This window comes from Lineus longissimus, chromosome 4 (assembly GCF_910592395.1).
Source record: "Lineus longissimus chromosome 4, tnLinLong1.2, whole genome shotgun sequence".
NCBI lineage: Eukaryota > Metazoa > Nemertea > Pilidiophora > Heteronemertea > Lineidae > Lineus > Lineus longissimus.
Genome location: NC_088311.1, coordinates 14,473,868 through 14,491,630, shown reverse-complemented (window position 1 = coordinate 14,491,630; position 17,763 = coordinate 14,473,868). Strand labels below are relative to the sequence as shown.

The 17,763-nt window shown below is 42.1% G+C and overlaps 1 protein-coding gene across 1 annotated transcript in view; it reads left to right on the top strand.

The window, feature by feature from the left end:
* LOC135486229 (uncharacterized) overlaps nt 1–8,176 on the top strand; it is a 56,002-nt gene extending 47,826 nt beyond the window's left edge. The window contains exon 4 of the mRNA XM_064768890.1: nt 8,028–8,176. Within this exon, the coding sequence (XP_064624960.1) occupies nt 8,028–8,116 (89 nt within the window). The 3' untranslated portion in view covers nt 8,117–8,176. The remainder of the gene's footprint in view (nt 1–8,027) is intronic.
* Nucleotides 8,177–17,763: the final 9,587 nt, after the last annotated feature.

Sequence of the window (17,763 nt, the reverse complement as noted above, 5' to 3'; positions counted from 1 at the left end):
ATACCAATCTATTGAACAGTGCTCCCGGTTTCAGAAACTCTGCATGACATGTCCCCACTCGTACATGTGATATATAGGCAACAGGTAATCCAAAGGGTTTTTTTGGAACTACGGTTAAAGGTTGAAGGGTTGATGAATCCACGGAAACTCTTTAAAGCTATCTTAAATGATTTTAGTAGAATTAATGAGAGCGATATCTAGAGAAGTCAGCGATGTATCAAAGCCAAATTTGATGTGTGGGTACGTATAAGAATTAGTAAGCACCCTATCGAAATGTAGGTCAACGCCTCAAAATCCAAGATGGCTGCCGCATTACCTGTTTAAATCTCGCGAGTGCACTTGTCAGCGCAAACCCTTTCGCGACGGTTGACCTGGGCGTAAGGCTTATTATCGTAATGAAAACTGTGTTTTTTTCGTGTTTTACTCCGTTACTCAAAGTAACACTAACAGAGGCGGAGCTGCACATAAGAGGTTTTGTCATGACAAGGAGTAAAGCACAAAGAGATCACAACTCAGGTTTCTGTGGGAAACTCGGCCATTATTATGCAGAGTAGATTTACACGAGTTAAATATGTTTAGAGTATTCAGCCTGCCTTCTGGGGCAGCCATATCGACCCTAGAGGACCATTGAATCTACGTGGAAGGCAGGGATATAGGGGTCTACCCTTACAGTAGTTGTTTCTTGTTTGTGCCAAGTATTGAAGGCTATATTAGGAAACAATATCGTGTAGAAAACTGGACGGAAGATTGATTGACAATTTGAGCAGAAGTCTGTTGCCTCAGTGAGTTTCGCATGCTCATCAAATAACTTTAATACCGTGTGTTTGGTGAGAGTGTTAGGAATTATCGCGAGCGATGGGAGTGACGACGGGCATGGAGCGAATGGTTGACTCTGAATTGGTCAATCGCGCAGTACATCCTTCCTGTACACATTGTAGAGTTGAGAAGACTTGGGTGTAATAGACTGCACACTATAAATTGTTGCGGTAGCATCTGCCCAGCCAAGACGGAAATCCCATGGGGGTTAGGACGGCAGTTGGGGAGAGCTCTTAATTTGCCAACTCCTAAAGACCGAGGCGTGACTGCACTTGACGGCCATGACCCGAGTTTGGGCGCGAAGAGTCGGACCGGGTCCCCGGATCGGTACGAACACTGTTGCGTATGTATGTTGGATTTTTTCAAAGCCAAACGTAACTAACTTTACTATTTAGATAACGGTTTAATATTGAAGATGAAATTTGAGTACTGAATGTTTAATTTTGCATGAGCAATTTGGGCTATTTTATTCCCGATTCACGTCTCGCGAAGTCATTTTCAAATAAATTTGCCATGCGTACTCGACCCTCAAATACGGTAGGAGCCCATCCGAGGAAGTCACGTGACCGTAAGTGGGAGCACATGACAAGATGAACAAAGACCAAGAGAATTATGCCTTTTTTTTCATTTTACTCATTGGCTAAAACTAAGTACATTTTCGTAAAAATTGATAATAGTTATGTTAACAAGGACCATCGTATTAGTTTAAATGAATTATTTTCAAACTAAATCAACAGAACTAACATACCTTTACTCGACAATCAGGAGATAGTAAATCTACGACATTTTAAATATGACATAATACCACGTGACACTCCAACTCTTCCCTTCGGGTCCCAGACGAATACGGCCAATCACATTAGATACTAACTATTCCAAAGTGATGACATCAAAGAAGCACGTGAGGCCCCTTTCCCTCCAGTTTGATTTGGGAAGAGGCGGAACGGAGTACCTGGGAGGTAAGGTGGGTGATCGACGGGCGGCTTTCGTTGTTGAACGTTCGTTCCGAAAGAAACCGACCCGCCCCAGAAGGCTTGGAAATCGGTGCTAGTCGTGCGTTGGTCCGAGCTCTTCATTTCCCTATTCCTGAGGATCGAGGGAGGTATTGTATCACCATTCGCCGTGAGACCGGCAGTCGGCCCGTTTGTCGGTCCGTCCGAAAGTAATATCTCCCCCCAATACCGTTCAATGTACCAACTTGAAATTTTGCCACATATTTTGTACTCCTCCACTGATGTGCACAACGCCCTAAAAAGCATTGATCCATCCCCGTCTCTTGTCACCAGGAGGCGATATGTAAAATCATACAGAGTGCGATGTATCGCTTGTTAGTGAATCCTTTTCGATACAACGTTTATGCTAGGTGCTACTAGAAAGGATCCATCTCATATCATAAGGGTTTTTAATCGACCTACGTTTCAAGGTCACAGAGTTCAAATGGGGTAAATTACCCGTCGGAATGTAACTATAACACATTTCTTAACAGCTAAAGCTGTGTACATGAACTCGAAACAAATGAGTCGTACGTCTGAAAACCTCTGACACCGACTTTCGGTCCGACCTGATGCTCCACAAGGCCACCTAGGGGTCGAAACTGCGAAGGAAAAAAGTACAATATCTCGCTTAGTAGTAGTGACTTGTTGTCGATAATAGGTTTTTGGTAGGTACTCCAAGCAAGGATACAACACATCTCATACGTGTTTTAGATTTGATCTAGTTTTCAATGTCACAGAGGTCAATTGACATACACTGTGACCACCCTGGTGAATCAAGTCCCAAGATTGCCGAGAATCTTATCACACCTTCCAGTTGCCAGTCCTGGGAAAGGAAAATTTATTCAATAATGTTAGAAAAACTGTGTTGTTGGGGTCTTTAAACGAAATAATATTATTGTGTTCATCTGGTAATAAGGTTCTTCAAGCAGGATATTATAGAGAAAAATACGCCTAATCATTACGATAATGTCTTCATTATTAAACAGTGCACCCGGTTTCTGAAAGTCTGTATGACATGTCCCAACCCGTACAGGTGCTGGATTAGTGCCATATGTAATAGGCAGCAAGAAATCAAACATTTTCTAGAAACAGGGCGGATGAATCCACGGAAACTCTTAAAAGGCACCTTATGGCACGTTTCTTAGCAGCTAAGACTTTCTAACCGTGACTAACTAGGTTAGTGGATCTCTACAACAAATTTTAGTCCATTGTGATTCTCGACTTGGCTACTGGGAGACCAAAAACTCGAAAAGTGAAATAAAGTAAAAACGTAAAACTTGCGGAACTCGGCACCTTTGGGACTAACATGTTTATAAGGATTTAGAAGTAAGACCAGTTATGAAATCAATTCATACATCTTTATACGTGACTTTCTAGCAGGTGCCGACTTCTGCACAGTGACGGGTTATACGATGTCGTGTTCATATACATGCAGTTCTACTGTTCAGTTTAATACATGACCTTAAGTTTAAACACACTTTTCTTAATGATAAATAAACAAAATGGAATTGCATACTAAATAAATGCAAATATCACATCACCAAAATATCACGAAAAATATTTTCAGATGATGCCGTTATTAATCTCATAATAGAACAGAATCATATTCTTGTCCGATCTCTGTCTAGATGTGAAAAGTAGTCTTTCATTTCCTGCTGAGGCCTAATCATACATCACAGGCACCAAAATATATACATTTCTGGGTTCGTATGAATCTAGAGAAGAAGTCTACAGCATTTTCATTTCATTTATTCATAAGTACACCGATAGGTTGCGCCACCTCTGACACCTCTTGGATCCTGAGAATGGTAAATAATTGACCAAGAAATGGCATGATGCGTGCAATCTTCAAACGGGCCTCAATAGGTTCAAAATGAATGATTTGGAAATGCCATGTCGATCATATACATAACGTGCCCTTCATATCGTCAATAGGCCGAGGAACCTTCATCAATGTCTCTACCCGATGCCTTATTTGGTACCTATAATATCACGAGTATACATGTATTATGTCGTGGCTAGGAACCTTCCATCAATGGTTCTGTTCCCGATCCGAATTGGGTACATATTTCACGAGTGTATATAGTAGCGAGGAACCTTCCGTCAATGTTTCTGTTACCGATCCGTTCACGAGTTTTATAGCTAGGAACCTTCATTATTGTGTCTGTTGCGATGAAAGGGTTTTACTTTTGGGAGAGATTAAAACATATGGGCTTGGAATTATATTGGGTGAAAGATTAGAAATTTTGATTGCCCAGTTTTGGGTACCTATTTCACGAGTATACATGGTAGCGATGAACCTACCGTCAATAATTTCCGTAACCGATTCGTTCACGAGTTTAGCTAGAAACCTTCATCAATGTTTCTGTTGCGATGAAAGGGTTTTACTGTGGGGAGAGATTTTAGAAATAGGGGCTTGGAATTTTCTGGGGGCGAACGATCAGAAATTTTGTTTGCTACGTTTTGAGTACCTATTTCACGAGTATATATAGTAGCGAGGAACCTCCGTCAATGTTTCTGTTGCGATGAAGGGGTCTTATTTTGGGGAGGGATTTAAACAATAGGCCCTTGGTGATAATTCGCTGATAAAACATGACATTATGACACAAATACGACACAACACATATATTCTTCCAAACACTCTTCCTCCTGACGTCACATCAGGGAGCATACATTAAACATTAAAATTTATAACAATTTCGTTTTCCATTCTTTTTAAGTCAACACATATTAACGTGCGCACAACATAACCACTAAATGAACTGACAACAGAAAGTGAAGCAGGCTAAAATTTTAAAACAGTAAACTTCTAAAACACGTTATCTAAAATGAATAATCAATTACACAGCACTTCAAAGCATTGTCTATCACAGGCATTGTCTATTACACGCTTTAATCTTCACTGACACTTTGTCTCACTCAGTAGTCTTTTTCTGTTCTCAACACATTCAACAACTTTTTCAGCGGATGCGCCTTTCTTCGTCACACAGTTTGCAACCTGGTAATCTCCTTTCGTTTGATGCACTGCTGAATAGCACTTACATCCAGGCGCAAACGCTTAGCATCAACAAATTTTGTTGATCACAATGACGCAACTACACTCTTGTTGTCAACAACTGCATTCAATTCGCATTTTAAGTTGTGTCCCAAAATATACTGCAATTGATCTCTGAGATACACAGCGTCATCGCACGCCTATAGCAAACTTAGCGCCTTAGCAGCAATAATTGTAGATCTAACCACCCGTTTGATTTTGTTAGCAGCAGACTAGTTTAGTGGACAGCATTTTCCGTCCTTTCCTACCAGAAAAACAATGTGCGCTGCCGTGCTGCTGATGCCGTCACCAAGGTTAGCCAAAGCTGCATCCGAGAACACCACAATCTTCCATTCTCTATGATTCCCCAACGTAGGGAACTACAGCTCAGATCTTTCTGATTTTAACTTTTTCACATCCTTATTTAACTGCAATATGTCAACCGCCTTAGCCTGGTTGAATTTTGTGCTGAGATCAATCATCTCGAATGCAAGAACAGGCCTAGTGCCCTGAACAGCCCAATTTAGGCGACCTACAACACTTCTGCACATTGTTTTCTCCTTGCTAGTCAACTCATCCACACTGTCTTTCAGCAGCAAGTTCTATCGGATCAACACTTTCTGTGTTCTCGCTCTGATCCAACAGAATTCTATCTTCTGATTGAACCCAACATATGTAAATGCTGTGTTTTCAATACGACCCGCCAGGAAGCGCTCACGCAATTTGTCCATCACCAACGTGTCAAATTCAAGGCAACCTGCATGGATGAAGTCATCAATGTGACTCCCTATTACACCCAGTAGCCGTCCATCTTTCATCAGGATAAATACGGCAGGGTCATGCACTGACTGCTGGCATCCGATCCCCAGGAGAGTATTCCTGACGCTATGATAAAATTGCCAAGCAGCATCGTTCAACCAGTACAGACAGTGCCTGAGCCGCCAAATTTTCCGCACGAGCTTCTTCTTTTAGGGGCTCTAGAATCACTTCCCTATCCAAAGCCTTACCTTGAAGAAACGCAGATTTGATGTCGGTCGTTTTAACAGCCCATTGGTTACTTGCGGCAGCAACAAGAATTTACTCTCACTGATCACTTGCAGACGGTTGGGGAGTCTTTTTGTACGCATTCGTCTTCCTCAAAGCCCCTGGCAACCAGTCTGGCCTTGACTTTGCCAGATTTTTCAGCTAACACCCATCTGGTAGAGGCTCTAGGTTGCCCAACATCATCGACTTCCTCATATGTTTGAAAATCTCTCAGCTAATGTAATTCTTCCTTTTTGGCTGTAACACAAGATTCATCTTTATGCTTTGCCCTAAGGATCATAGCCGCATTCACATTCTCAAAGTTGTCCAGTTTGCCCCAAGTGTATACTTGCCTCAGGTCAATGCTGGAATCAATCTCACTGTTATCCTCGCGCACATTGTACCGGTCACTGTATAGTCCACTGAGTTTACCCGCCCTACTTTTTACCATAGCCATTGTCCAGTCATTCTCAGGTTTTATCTTATATTGTATCCTCGAGTTCTTTTTCAGATTAGATTCACCATGCACCTGCAAACTTGGCTGGCTCCGTCAATGTTCTCCGAAACCACCGGTGTAGGTTTGGCACTTGCGGTGCACTAACCGATGCGGCGACACCCTAACAAAAGTACCACCGTGTCGCAAAAACACTACACGGCCGTCTTGGAATACAACCTTCCCTGGTTTTAGCCGTCGTTCCTGGCCTTCTCTTTTGTAGAACACTCGATCTCTATTGCGAAACACCTGCTCAGATGCACGGATTTTGTTTCGCAGAGCACGCCGAATTCTTTCCTCGACTTCAGACTCGATGGAAGCCTGCCTGTTAGCATGAAGAGCGTTAAAGTGCTTTGCAAGAACCTCACTAGTTGTAGTACCCTGCAACGCAGGAAGTTATTCTGACATCACATTCGGCAAGTCCGGGTTTTTGCCGAAAACTAGCTGATAGCTACTATACCCATGCCACATCTGAAGAGAATTGCGCGCCATATTTGCCCAGCTCAGGAGAACTTCTACAAACGTATCGGGGTACTTCTACTTGATAATTCGCTGATAAAACTACATGACGACACAAATATTCTTCCCAACACTCTTCCTCCTGACGTCCATCAGGGAGCATACATTGAATATTAACACTTGGAATTGTTTAGGGGTGAAAGATTAGAAATCATGCTTGATCAGGTTTGAGTACCTATTTCACGAGTATACCATCATCGTTTCTGTTGGATAAGGGAATGAGTATCCATCACCTTTTGACCTATTCCCACTCACTGATTTACTATAATTTATTCTGTGTGTGGGTGTTTTGAATTTGCCTTTGAATTGTTAATACATGTATTATCGTTCAATATATTTTATGGCTCGATAGTTTTGTGTTATTTTAACGAAATAAGTAATATAGTGTGGATGAGCCTATCGCTTATTCCGTTCAAAGTGTTAGGATTTTGCATTTCATATTTAAGGGCATCAGGGTTAGGGTTCGGGTTCGGGTTATAGCTATCTTAACCCAAACCCTAACCCTATAATCCTAACCCTATATAAAAGGTCAGGGCCAGGATTGATAGTATATGAACAGTTTGATAGAATTTCATCAATCATCTGCGAACTTCTTTATTTCGTTGAAGTCCCATACCTTGTAGGAACACAGTCGTATATATATTTTATCATATTTTATGTCTATTTCACTTAACGATGCTCAATGATGACGTCATCATCAGAAAAAACGTAATGGGTACCTATATCACGATATTGCCACCTACTGACCTCCCTATAGAGCCTTAAAGCTAAGATAGTCGGTTTTGTTTTGTAATTTTAACATTCAAAGGAACTGTATCATTCCGCAACATGACAACCATGCTAATGATTGACTAATTTGACTATTCATCCTCCCGTCGAACTGCCCGCGCCAACTGAACTTCGTCACCTAAAGGCTTGTAAAACATGCCATTTGCACCTTCTTGGTGCTAATTGCAGTTGTTCCTCGGGTGTGAGGAGGCCTTTGGGATCTGAGGAAAATTTTAAGAACTAACGGGGCATCCCTGGCTGTGTGAAACTATGGTATATGTGGACCGACCAGGTGCGCGTCGGTACCAAAGGTTCTCACAAATCTTATTGATCAGTCATACAGTTACTGTAACTTGTTTTTCAATGTTTGTACTTGCAGGTCTTGAGGAAGCCGGGGAAAACATTGGCACACTGAAAGAGCTAATCGATGCTGGTCTTATTGGGGGTGGAAACGGATTCACCCTGTAGGAAATATCGCAGTTGTAATGTATCATCAAAAAACAAATAAATACATTTCTAAATAATGAACAGGTGCACCTCTTTTTCTGTTCCAAACTTGACTGGCAATTCTATGGCACTTGCGATGATGAGATATGGCGCATGCGTATGTTTTGGAGGAGTACCACGCTGAAGCAGCGCACTCATAATTATGGACTGCATCGTAAAACAATTCGTAAGATTGTAGCAACAACCTCTTATCATAACTAGTTGGTGCTGAAGTGTACGTGTCTGTACAAAGTCATTGAAGAGGTGTGGAATTTGTGTTTGTTAGGTGTAATGATATACTCGCTAATAATTGCAAGGGGTATACATGGTCTCTAATTAATCACTTCTTAATGGTTAAGTAAGCTTAGAGAGAGACGAAATGGATGCAATGCATGTGGAGACGTGGAAACAATGACTTGAATTTCTTGCTGAAGAGCAAGACATTTTTGTGGCAGAATATTTTCGCGAGCATGACCAACTCGCGAAATGCGCGAAAATATCCAGCACGCGATTTTTTTACGTTCTACAGTAAGTGACAAATAGAATTGGGAAGAAAATCAGTTTGTACCAAATCTTCCGAAGTCACCAGCTCGACACTTATCGGGAACGTTTTGATTTAAGGAATTGAACCCGAGGCGGAGGACCTTGGTTGAGTTACCAAGACACTCTCGGGTGGAGCTAAAATACAGTCCAAACCCGAGCCGACAGGCGAGGGTTTGGACGAAATTTTAGCTCCACCCGAGAGTGTCTTGGTAACTCAACCAAGGTCCGAAGCCGAGGGTTCAATTTCTATTCTAAAATACCTCAAACTTAAAAAGATAGGCCACGAAAATAACTTGAATATGTGCGAATTTGGCAAATTCCATCCATCGCCGGCCCGGCCGGAGCGCCGGTAGCGCCATTGTTTACATTATGTTACGGCAACGTTACAGAACATGAGACATGTACATTTTGTACAGCGCGCATAGGAAGTCCGCATCGGCTCGCTCAAGTGATGCTAAAATGGGCTATTTGGAGCGTTTTTCTCGGCAAATATGTGTAGTGCTCATTAAAAAACTTAGGGTGGTTGATGCTTCCTTGACTGATTTGTGTTTGAAGCAGTGTTTTGAGAGCCTCAAACTTCTGAAGTGAGCCGAAATTCCATTGACGTGACGTGTGCATGGTTCCACATTTTAGTGCAACCCGAGGGAACTTTGGTAGAGCATCTTGGTTGCGTGTCCAAAACACTCCGCTCTCAGAACGAGGCTTATGCATTTTCCATTTAAAAGTTGACTTTACGGTACCAAGGTATTTTAGAATATCTTGCCATGCAGTATAATATTTAACTCACAACGTCACGACGTCATTATAACGCGTTGATGATCGAAGAGTGGTGACTCCTACTCCCCTCTGCTAGTGATGATAAAGTAACAAGACACGGGACCTGAACCTGCCCAAATTCAATGCATTCCTTTCTTAATTTATCGATAGTCTGACAAATCTTAAAAATAACAAAATTGGTAATTTCTTCGTGAGATAAGTGATTAGTAAAGCGCAGCAGTCTGATACAAGACAACCATTGCATATTTATAGACAGGAGGATCAAGACCTATCAATTAGAACTATTTGACGCCGCGGCATAAATCTGAAAAAAGCCTTTTTCTGGATTTTAAAAAAAGAACTGATAATCCAATGTTCTTTTACTGCAGATATAGAGAGATACTGATTAACTCTTTGATTTGCAACTTTGTTTTTCCAAATCGCTCTGTTCATCTTTGAGTTGTAAAATTCTGAAAATCGATAATTTCCGCCCCCCTGAAAATAACCCGCTAATTGGCGGATACCCTTTTTCAGCAGAAACCAGGCCAATTCATTCACACAGATGGATTGAAAGTCGTCCAACTTGCCTCAAATTTCTCTACACATTACAGTTACAAAACAAATTACAATTACAATTACAAAACAAATGGTAAAAACACTTATCTATTTCCTTAGTTATTCACTTTTTTCACAGCTACCCCTATTTTTGCACCCCCGCGGGGCGGCCGTCACCCTCAATTCAACCCCTTGCTGTTCCAAAAGTATGCCGTCTGTAGTCCCAAACTTGGTTAGCCCAGACCATATAGTGAAACAACAGTGACATCTGTGATCCAATCTTATAAACTTCATTCATTTCTACAGCGTCCTGAATGCAAAACCGAGTATACTCGGTTTGCGGCATCAACGAGTTAGACGCGAGTATGTAACTGTCATGTGCATATTTGGAGAAGCATTGAAAAAATATTTGGTGTGGCAAGTCTACAGTATAACGAGATTATTTGATGAAAACATTTATTTAGATTTTTGATAATTTGGCTTTGGTTTTGAGATTTTTTCCGCCAGTTGGCTGAAACGGGTCGAAATATCATCAGTGTACCAATTTGTCCCATTATCTACAAATTTCCGTGCACAGCTACCAGTTTAAATTTTTATTAGCCCGACTGTCCGAAATATTATATTCAAATTTCAGATTCGAAACCCTACACAGTATTTGATGCGACGCGGTCGAACATTAACGAATTAACTGCCAAAAGGCTTAAATCGAAACTACAAACAGTAAGGTGTGGATGGCGGTTACGGCCGAGAAAAAAAATGAGGCCGTAAACAACAACGACATGCCTACAGAGACCCTACTTCAACCGAAAAAAAACCCTCAAGATAGACTCCCAGTCCTGGTCGTAAACTTTTAACAGTAAGGTGTCGATTGCGGCTACTGAGACCATCCTTGAACCGAAAAAGAAAACCTCAAGATGGAAAAACACAATGCAACCTCACTACCAAGGAACGTAATGTCATAAAACACCTGAAACTCTATCCGACAATGATCTTCAAACCACCGGATAAGGGTAGCAATATGGTCATCATGGACAGAGCTGACTACGTGACGGAAGCCTACCGCCAACTTGATGAACCTATTAGTGCTATACTCGCTTGCGGAATCACTCCATTGAGTCATTTAAGAATAAGCTCGAAACACTCATCGATACTTTTCCATAAAGAAGCCATCCCTAAAGACCCAAAACCAGGCGCTTTCTACACCCGGCCGAAAATTCACATACAATGAAACCGTGGGCGACCAATCATATCTTGACTAGGCACACTAACGGAAAATATATCTGGGATTTTTTTATGTATGACATGGAACAAGACTTTGTGGTGGAATCTGAGAAAACACCAGGATTTTACACACACGTCATTTTAATTGATGACGTATACATGGTATGATTTCATAGTGATGAAGACCTAATTATTTCATTTATTTATTCATTGATTGTAACCTCTGCAAGGGAGAAATATCACATACATTCGCACATAATACAACACACATTGTATATTAAGTGTCAGTCCATGATACCACCATGCAGGATCATGCAAATGGTGGCAAGGTGGGGGGTCAACAGAACTAGTTGTAATTTCTACCACAGACCTGTCCTAGGGTACTATGAAGGCTGGTGGATTGGTTTCGAAAATAACCCCACAGTTTTGGGGTACGGCTGTTAACCATTTCCTACTCATTTTCCTTTTAAAAAAACATGCATTATCCCTTAAAATAGGCTAAGACTTTTGTCAATTTTCGTGCATCAAACAGAATTATCACTAAACACCGCCTATTGAAATTAAAAGTACATGATCTGAGCTACCTTTTCATGCCTTTTGTTTTGCCCCAGGTACATTTTAATGACAGGTACAGTACGTCCCAAAAACAATGCAATCTCAAATTTCAGTAAAAAGGCAATTTTAACTCTTCTTTAGCTCCAACACTGCAGTTTTTTAGGTGATGCCACTTCCAGGTAAGGAAGTCAGAATGCTGTTTTTTAATTTGCAAAAGAAAAAAATCCGGCCGCCCTTACGGTTTTCCGGTGAGGGGGTCGAGTCGCGCCCTTCTCACTGGTGCCCATTTTTTGCCCATTCCCTCAGATAACTGACGAAATACACATGCTTTCCAAATAAAATTACATTTTTAGATGTTAGTGAACCCCCCTCTCCCTTGCCCCTCCCACACACTCCCTCAAACAACCTAGAGGCCTTTATTACCCCTGTGGAGGCTTAGCGGTCTAGGCGGAAACGAACACCAGCAACGACAACAACAACAACAACAGTTACAGTTACAATGCATTGTGTACATGCACGTGTACATTGTGTGATAGTCTATTGAAAATGGAACCTGAAAAATCACAGTTGAAATGTGGATTTGCTGTCATATCCAAGGATATCGAGTGTGGTACTGGCGCTTCATACCCCAATGGCCAATGACAAGAGTGTGATCCCCTTGAAACAATGTAAGAAGGACGTGCACTCCCATTTGGTGCGTTGGATGTCCTCCAGGAAAGCCAGTCAAGTCAAAAGTGAATGGGAGCTCATAGCACTTCGTGCTGGCGTGTTTGATATGAGTTCTGCAGTTCTGGACACCACAATATGCCCGAACCACCGATACAAGTTGAGTTTATCATGGAATCAGCAAAGGAGATGCCAGCACCCACTTCATCAACCCTCTAAAACAAGTCGGAAGCCCAGAAAAGATGGTGGTTCAGTTCATCGAGTGATGTCTCGGGAAATATACATCAAGTGGGGAGTTTTTGTCCCAGTTGGCTCAGGTAAGGGATCAGTCTCAAAATCACTGAAGTAGAAAAGAAGCAGTAGGCCTGTAATGATACCCACTCTGACTAAACCTAACTTTGGTGCAAAACCAATTGAGTGATAACGATTTACCACTTCACTTGTGTTCTTCCTAGAAAGTTGATTGGAGCCTTGGCTTGATGATCAGGAAGTCCCAGTTATGATTCCCTGCCAGTGCCACTGGAGGTGATGCTTCACTGCCGTACAAAATCAGCATGGCCGGTCGCATTATCAAAACAAGTCTATCATCATCATCATGTCCTCACACTATTATATTGCACATCATATTATCATTACCCCCATAATCTGGTGCCTTTTCAGCTCTGTGTAAAGGATGTGAGGCTAAACATCGAGTATCTGTGGCAAATGTAGAACCAGAAGTAGAACCAGCACCCATGGGTACAGAGGTGAGTTGAATGAAAAAAAAGGGGAGAAGATTCGGGGCAAGCCAAAGTGAATATTGGTTAATTCTGCCTGCAGCGACTGACTTACATGTAAGAAGGTCACTGATGAGAGAGGAGGGACTAAGCTGAAAACCTTGATGCCATTCTGGCTCCCATCTCCTTGGCAATGAGGGATTCTAAGCCAAACAGGATTCTCCATCAATATCTTTTTTCAGTCCGCTGTTGCCTCTTCCTCTGCTCAACCAGCCGACGCCTTAGAAAACCCAGCAGACGGGACAGAAGGGCAAATTTGATGGGTAATGTTGTTGCAACAGTATCATAAAGGACTGCTGGTCAAGCACTCTTGAGCTGGGAGAGAGAAATGATAAGAGGGTGGAGACAGATTTTCTGAAATGTTGGTCTTTGTGTCATGACTGGGCAGAATTAGCCCAGTGAAAGTTGTCAGCTACACATCAAGAATTCTTGATTTAGAATGAAAGGGTACGACTTTATTGGATGAACATTCATCAGGCTTGACCTGAGATTTTCCACGCCATTGATTGCAAATGCATTGTTCGCATTCTACAATACATCTCTCTTTTTCTAAAAAAAATACATGGTGAATTTCCTAAAACTGTTACATGCTGTGTTTTTGTCTCCCTTGACTAACATAACATGCAATATGAAGGACATCCAGATTTGATGTTCTAGTATATCTAGCGGATGGTTCATCAGGTAAAATGCGGGGCTTGGTTAAAAAGTGATTTTATAGCGATATCTTGGGATAAATTTGAACTTTGGCTTTCAGTAAACAATTGTAAATGCCAAGATAGATTTTTAATGTCAGTATACTTAGTAGCGCTAAATGTCAGTTTTGAACAACCAAACCTGCTACTGGAAAGTGGGACTCTCTCCTGATAATATCCTGCACTTGGGCCTGACATGTAGTACCGTAAATGAGGTGTTACTAGTATTGGTCCCTCCCTAGAAGTGGTTAGTAGTGGTTTGGCTATTGTCTGCAAAATAGCCTTTTTCTATGTATCATTATATTAGCTTGTAAATAAATCACCCATTTGTAAAAAAAAAAGTGTCCCTGCTTCTTAGGTGGCAGCACTGTCCTCTGCAGACAGGTACAAGTGTAGCATGTGGAAAGTTGTGATCTCTCCTAAGGGACTGGACAGTACCGTAACTCAGTTCATGAAAAACTTCTCCATTCCAGTACATGTATATGTACAATTTAGCCAATGCTAGAGCAACTCCAGGAGAACATTTCACCGCCAACCAAGGAGCTAAAAACTTCCAATAGCAGTACTCTGACGGTGCAGCCAACTGCAGGGTTGTCCTCATCAAACAGTAATTACAGTAGGAACTGCACCTTTGGTCAATTGGCTCCTTAGCAATGGAAGGTGTTACTAGTATGTGAAATGAGCACTTCTGCAAGGTTCTTAGGAACAGGATGATCCCTGCATGGGTTGATAAAGATGTATTAGTAGGTCATACCACATGCCCTTCAGGTGCCTTAGCCATGGGGGGGGGGGGTCCAACCCTTACAACATGCTCTGGCAGCATGACACAGGCTAATGAATGGGTCAACATTAGCATCCTCACCAACAGGGGGGTTTCTTTAGGTTTTCGGACTGTAAGAAGGCCTACATGTAGCTTATTCAATTACGTTGCCATCAGGTAGGCCAAGGCCGAAATGTTATTTGAAATTCAAATCAGCATTTCAGGACCTATGGGGCCCAATTCCCCAAAGGGCTTTCATCAAGGGCAAATTTGTAGTGATGAGCTTGTTCTTTTTTGGGGGGAAAAATGGAAGTGGAGTTATTTACCGGTAGGCCTACTTAAAATAGGTTAGTAGGCCTAGGCATAAGGGGGGGGGGTGATCATGGTGGTTGACAGTAACTACTAATCCTCATGGCCAGCACCAAGCATAAATTATGTGTTCATTATGCATTTATTTTATAATTCATCAAGTGTACACAAGGTGGCAGCACTAGCCAATGAGTGTCATTTTGGTGGAAAATAGCACTTTTTCCTTGGTTTATCCTGGGAAAACAGTAAAAGCGGCCGGAAATTTTATTTCTGATTTTGAAAGTAGGTATCATTACCTTTATCATGTGCAAGCCACAACATTCAAAGACCTGCAGTGTTGGAGATATGAGCGTCGATAGAGAGCTCTTCCTAAGCACTGCCCTTAGGTATGCATAATTACTAGGCCTAGTACGACCAAAGTATGAAGTGTTACTCAATGACCTGTTGCAGAATGGAAGATCTCATCAAATACTTCCATCACAAAATTGGGAAAATCCAGCTATTTTTTTAGTCTCTGCAGGAGTACCCAACATTGACCAAAAAAATACACAAAAAATAGGGGGAAAAAAGCTAAAACAAGCCCCCTAACTAGGCCTGCCCCTAACTCGGTTGCTAGTGATTTTTGAGAGTCATCAATTGCTGTGTAATGATGTCTTAGTGGAAGGATCTTGCATACCTAATCTCGTTAAAAACGGTTGACCCCCACCTTGCCACCCTCTGCATGGTGGTATCATGGACTGACACTTAAAAGGCCTTGGTCAAAGGTTTCACCATGGAGTGCTCAACCACAGTCTTTCAAATAATGAGTCAGGTCACGGCAAGTTTACTTTGATCCCACAGCTTTCTCTGGCAATTAACTGGAAGCCATGATGAAGCCCATTTTAATTCAGCTACAAACTGAACTGAGGTGCAAACCAATAATAGAGCGACCACAAATTTAACGAAAAAATATACTCTGCACATGTGATATGATTTATCGGATTACGAATGCATACAACATAAATCGTTGACTTACTATGATTTGAACCATCTAACAATTTCGGCTAATGTGTAAATTTCTATTAGCTGCCAATTGCCTAACAAAGGGTTTATCAAACCGCAATTAATATGCATGCACTCACTCATTGGTTTGCAAAAACAATAATTATGTTGTAATCAATGGCAAACGCGTCATCATTCATTCCATTCATTGACCACGTCCACGACGCTTACCACACTGCCATTGTACGCCCTTCATTGATCAACCAGAGCATAGGCCTTCTACTACTACGAACTCTTGCTATACATCCAAAGGATTATCGTCATACGTTCACAGTTCTTCTCAGAATAGTGCATCTGGATTGACAACGACGACTTCATCTACCTCAACTCTTCCGCGACAACTTCCTCAACTCTTCCTCTACTCTTCCGCAACTCTTCCACAACTCTTCCACAGCTCTTCCTCAACTCAACATGGCCAGCTTCAACAAGATCCAGCCCAAGCCAACCTGCCTAGCCTTCATGCATCTGGAATCGCCGCTCAACGCCATCGCATTTGATCACGAGATCAACCACCACCTGGGGAAGGACAACGGAATCAACACGGTGACGCAGCTAAACAGTAAGCTTTACCGTATCCTCTTTCACTCAGAACAGCACACCAACTCTGCATTAAAGCACTACAAGGGTCAAATACAAGGGTCCCGCTTAGAACCACCTCGCAGGAAATCCAGAGATACCGAAAATCAAAATACAGTCATCCTCAAAAATGAAGCCCCAGATATAGATCCCCAATATCTCTTTGACCACATAAAAACTCACTGCAAACACAACATAACAAAAATAGAACGCATCCACAACAGAAAAACTAACATTCCCACATACCTATGCAAGGTATACACAGGTAATCAGTCAACGGCCGACTCCATGTTAACCGCCGGACACATCAAAGTTAACCACCTAGGCTGGGTTGTTCAAAGCCCCGCTAACTCTTAGCGACTGGCTAGGTACAGGATAAACCCCTGCTAACTTTAGCGAGTCGCTAATTGGGTTGTTCAAATTTTTTTTTTGCTTAGCGGGTCATTATCTCCCTGCTAAATCTGGTCATATTTAGCGGGCCCAGGGGGCACCGATATCTCCTTGCTAAGCCACCGCTAGCATTTGTCGTCTGCTCTATCATCCAAGATGGCTGCGCACAGGATGCTGCTCCTGGACTTTCCAGACCAAAATCGCAGATTTCAGCGTAATTTCCGCCACAGACCATTGCCGTTGGAGGAATTTAGTGAGATAAAATTGCAGAAAAAGTACAGATTCAATTCTGAAGGCATACATTTCATCTGTGACTTGGTGAGGGATGATTTGATGAGGGACACGGACAGAAATCACAGCCTGAATGTGGAAACACAGGTGTTGGTCGCCCTCAAATTCTTTGCATCCGGATCTTTTCTGGACGATGTTGGTGACATTTTTGGCATAGATAAGGGGACTGTATCGAGAATCATCCATACGGTGGCTGCATCCCTGGTGGAACAAAAAGACAGGTTCATCAGGTGGCCTGATGCAGGGGAGCGAAGACACATCAGGCAAACATTTATGGAGAAATACAGATTTCCAAACGTCATTGGATGTGTGGATGGGACCCACATCAAAATCCAAGCCCCCTATCCACCAAGAGAAGTTGCTGAGGCCATGGCTCACCCAATGCTGTATGAGGCTGCCTTTTTCTGCAGGAAGCATTTCTACTCAATAAATGTACAGGGCATTTGCAATCATGAAGGTGAGTAGCATCCTATAGCTACCCCCCCCCCCCCCCGAGAG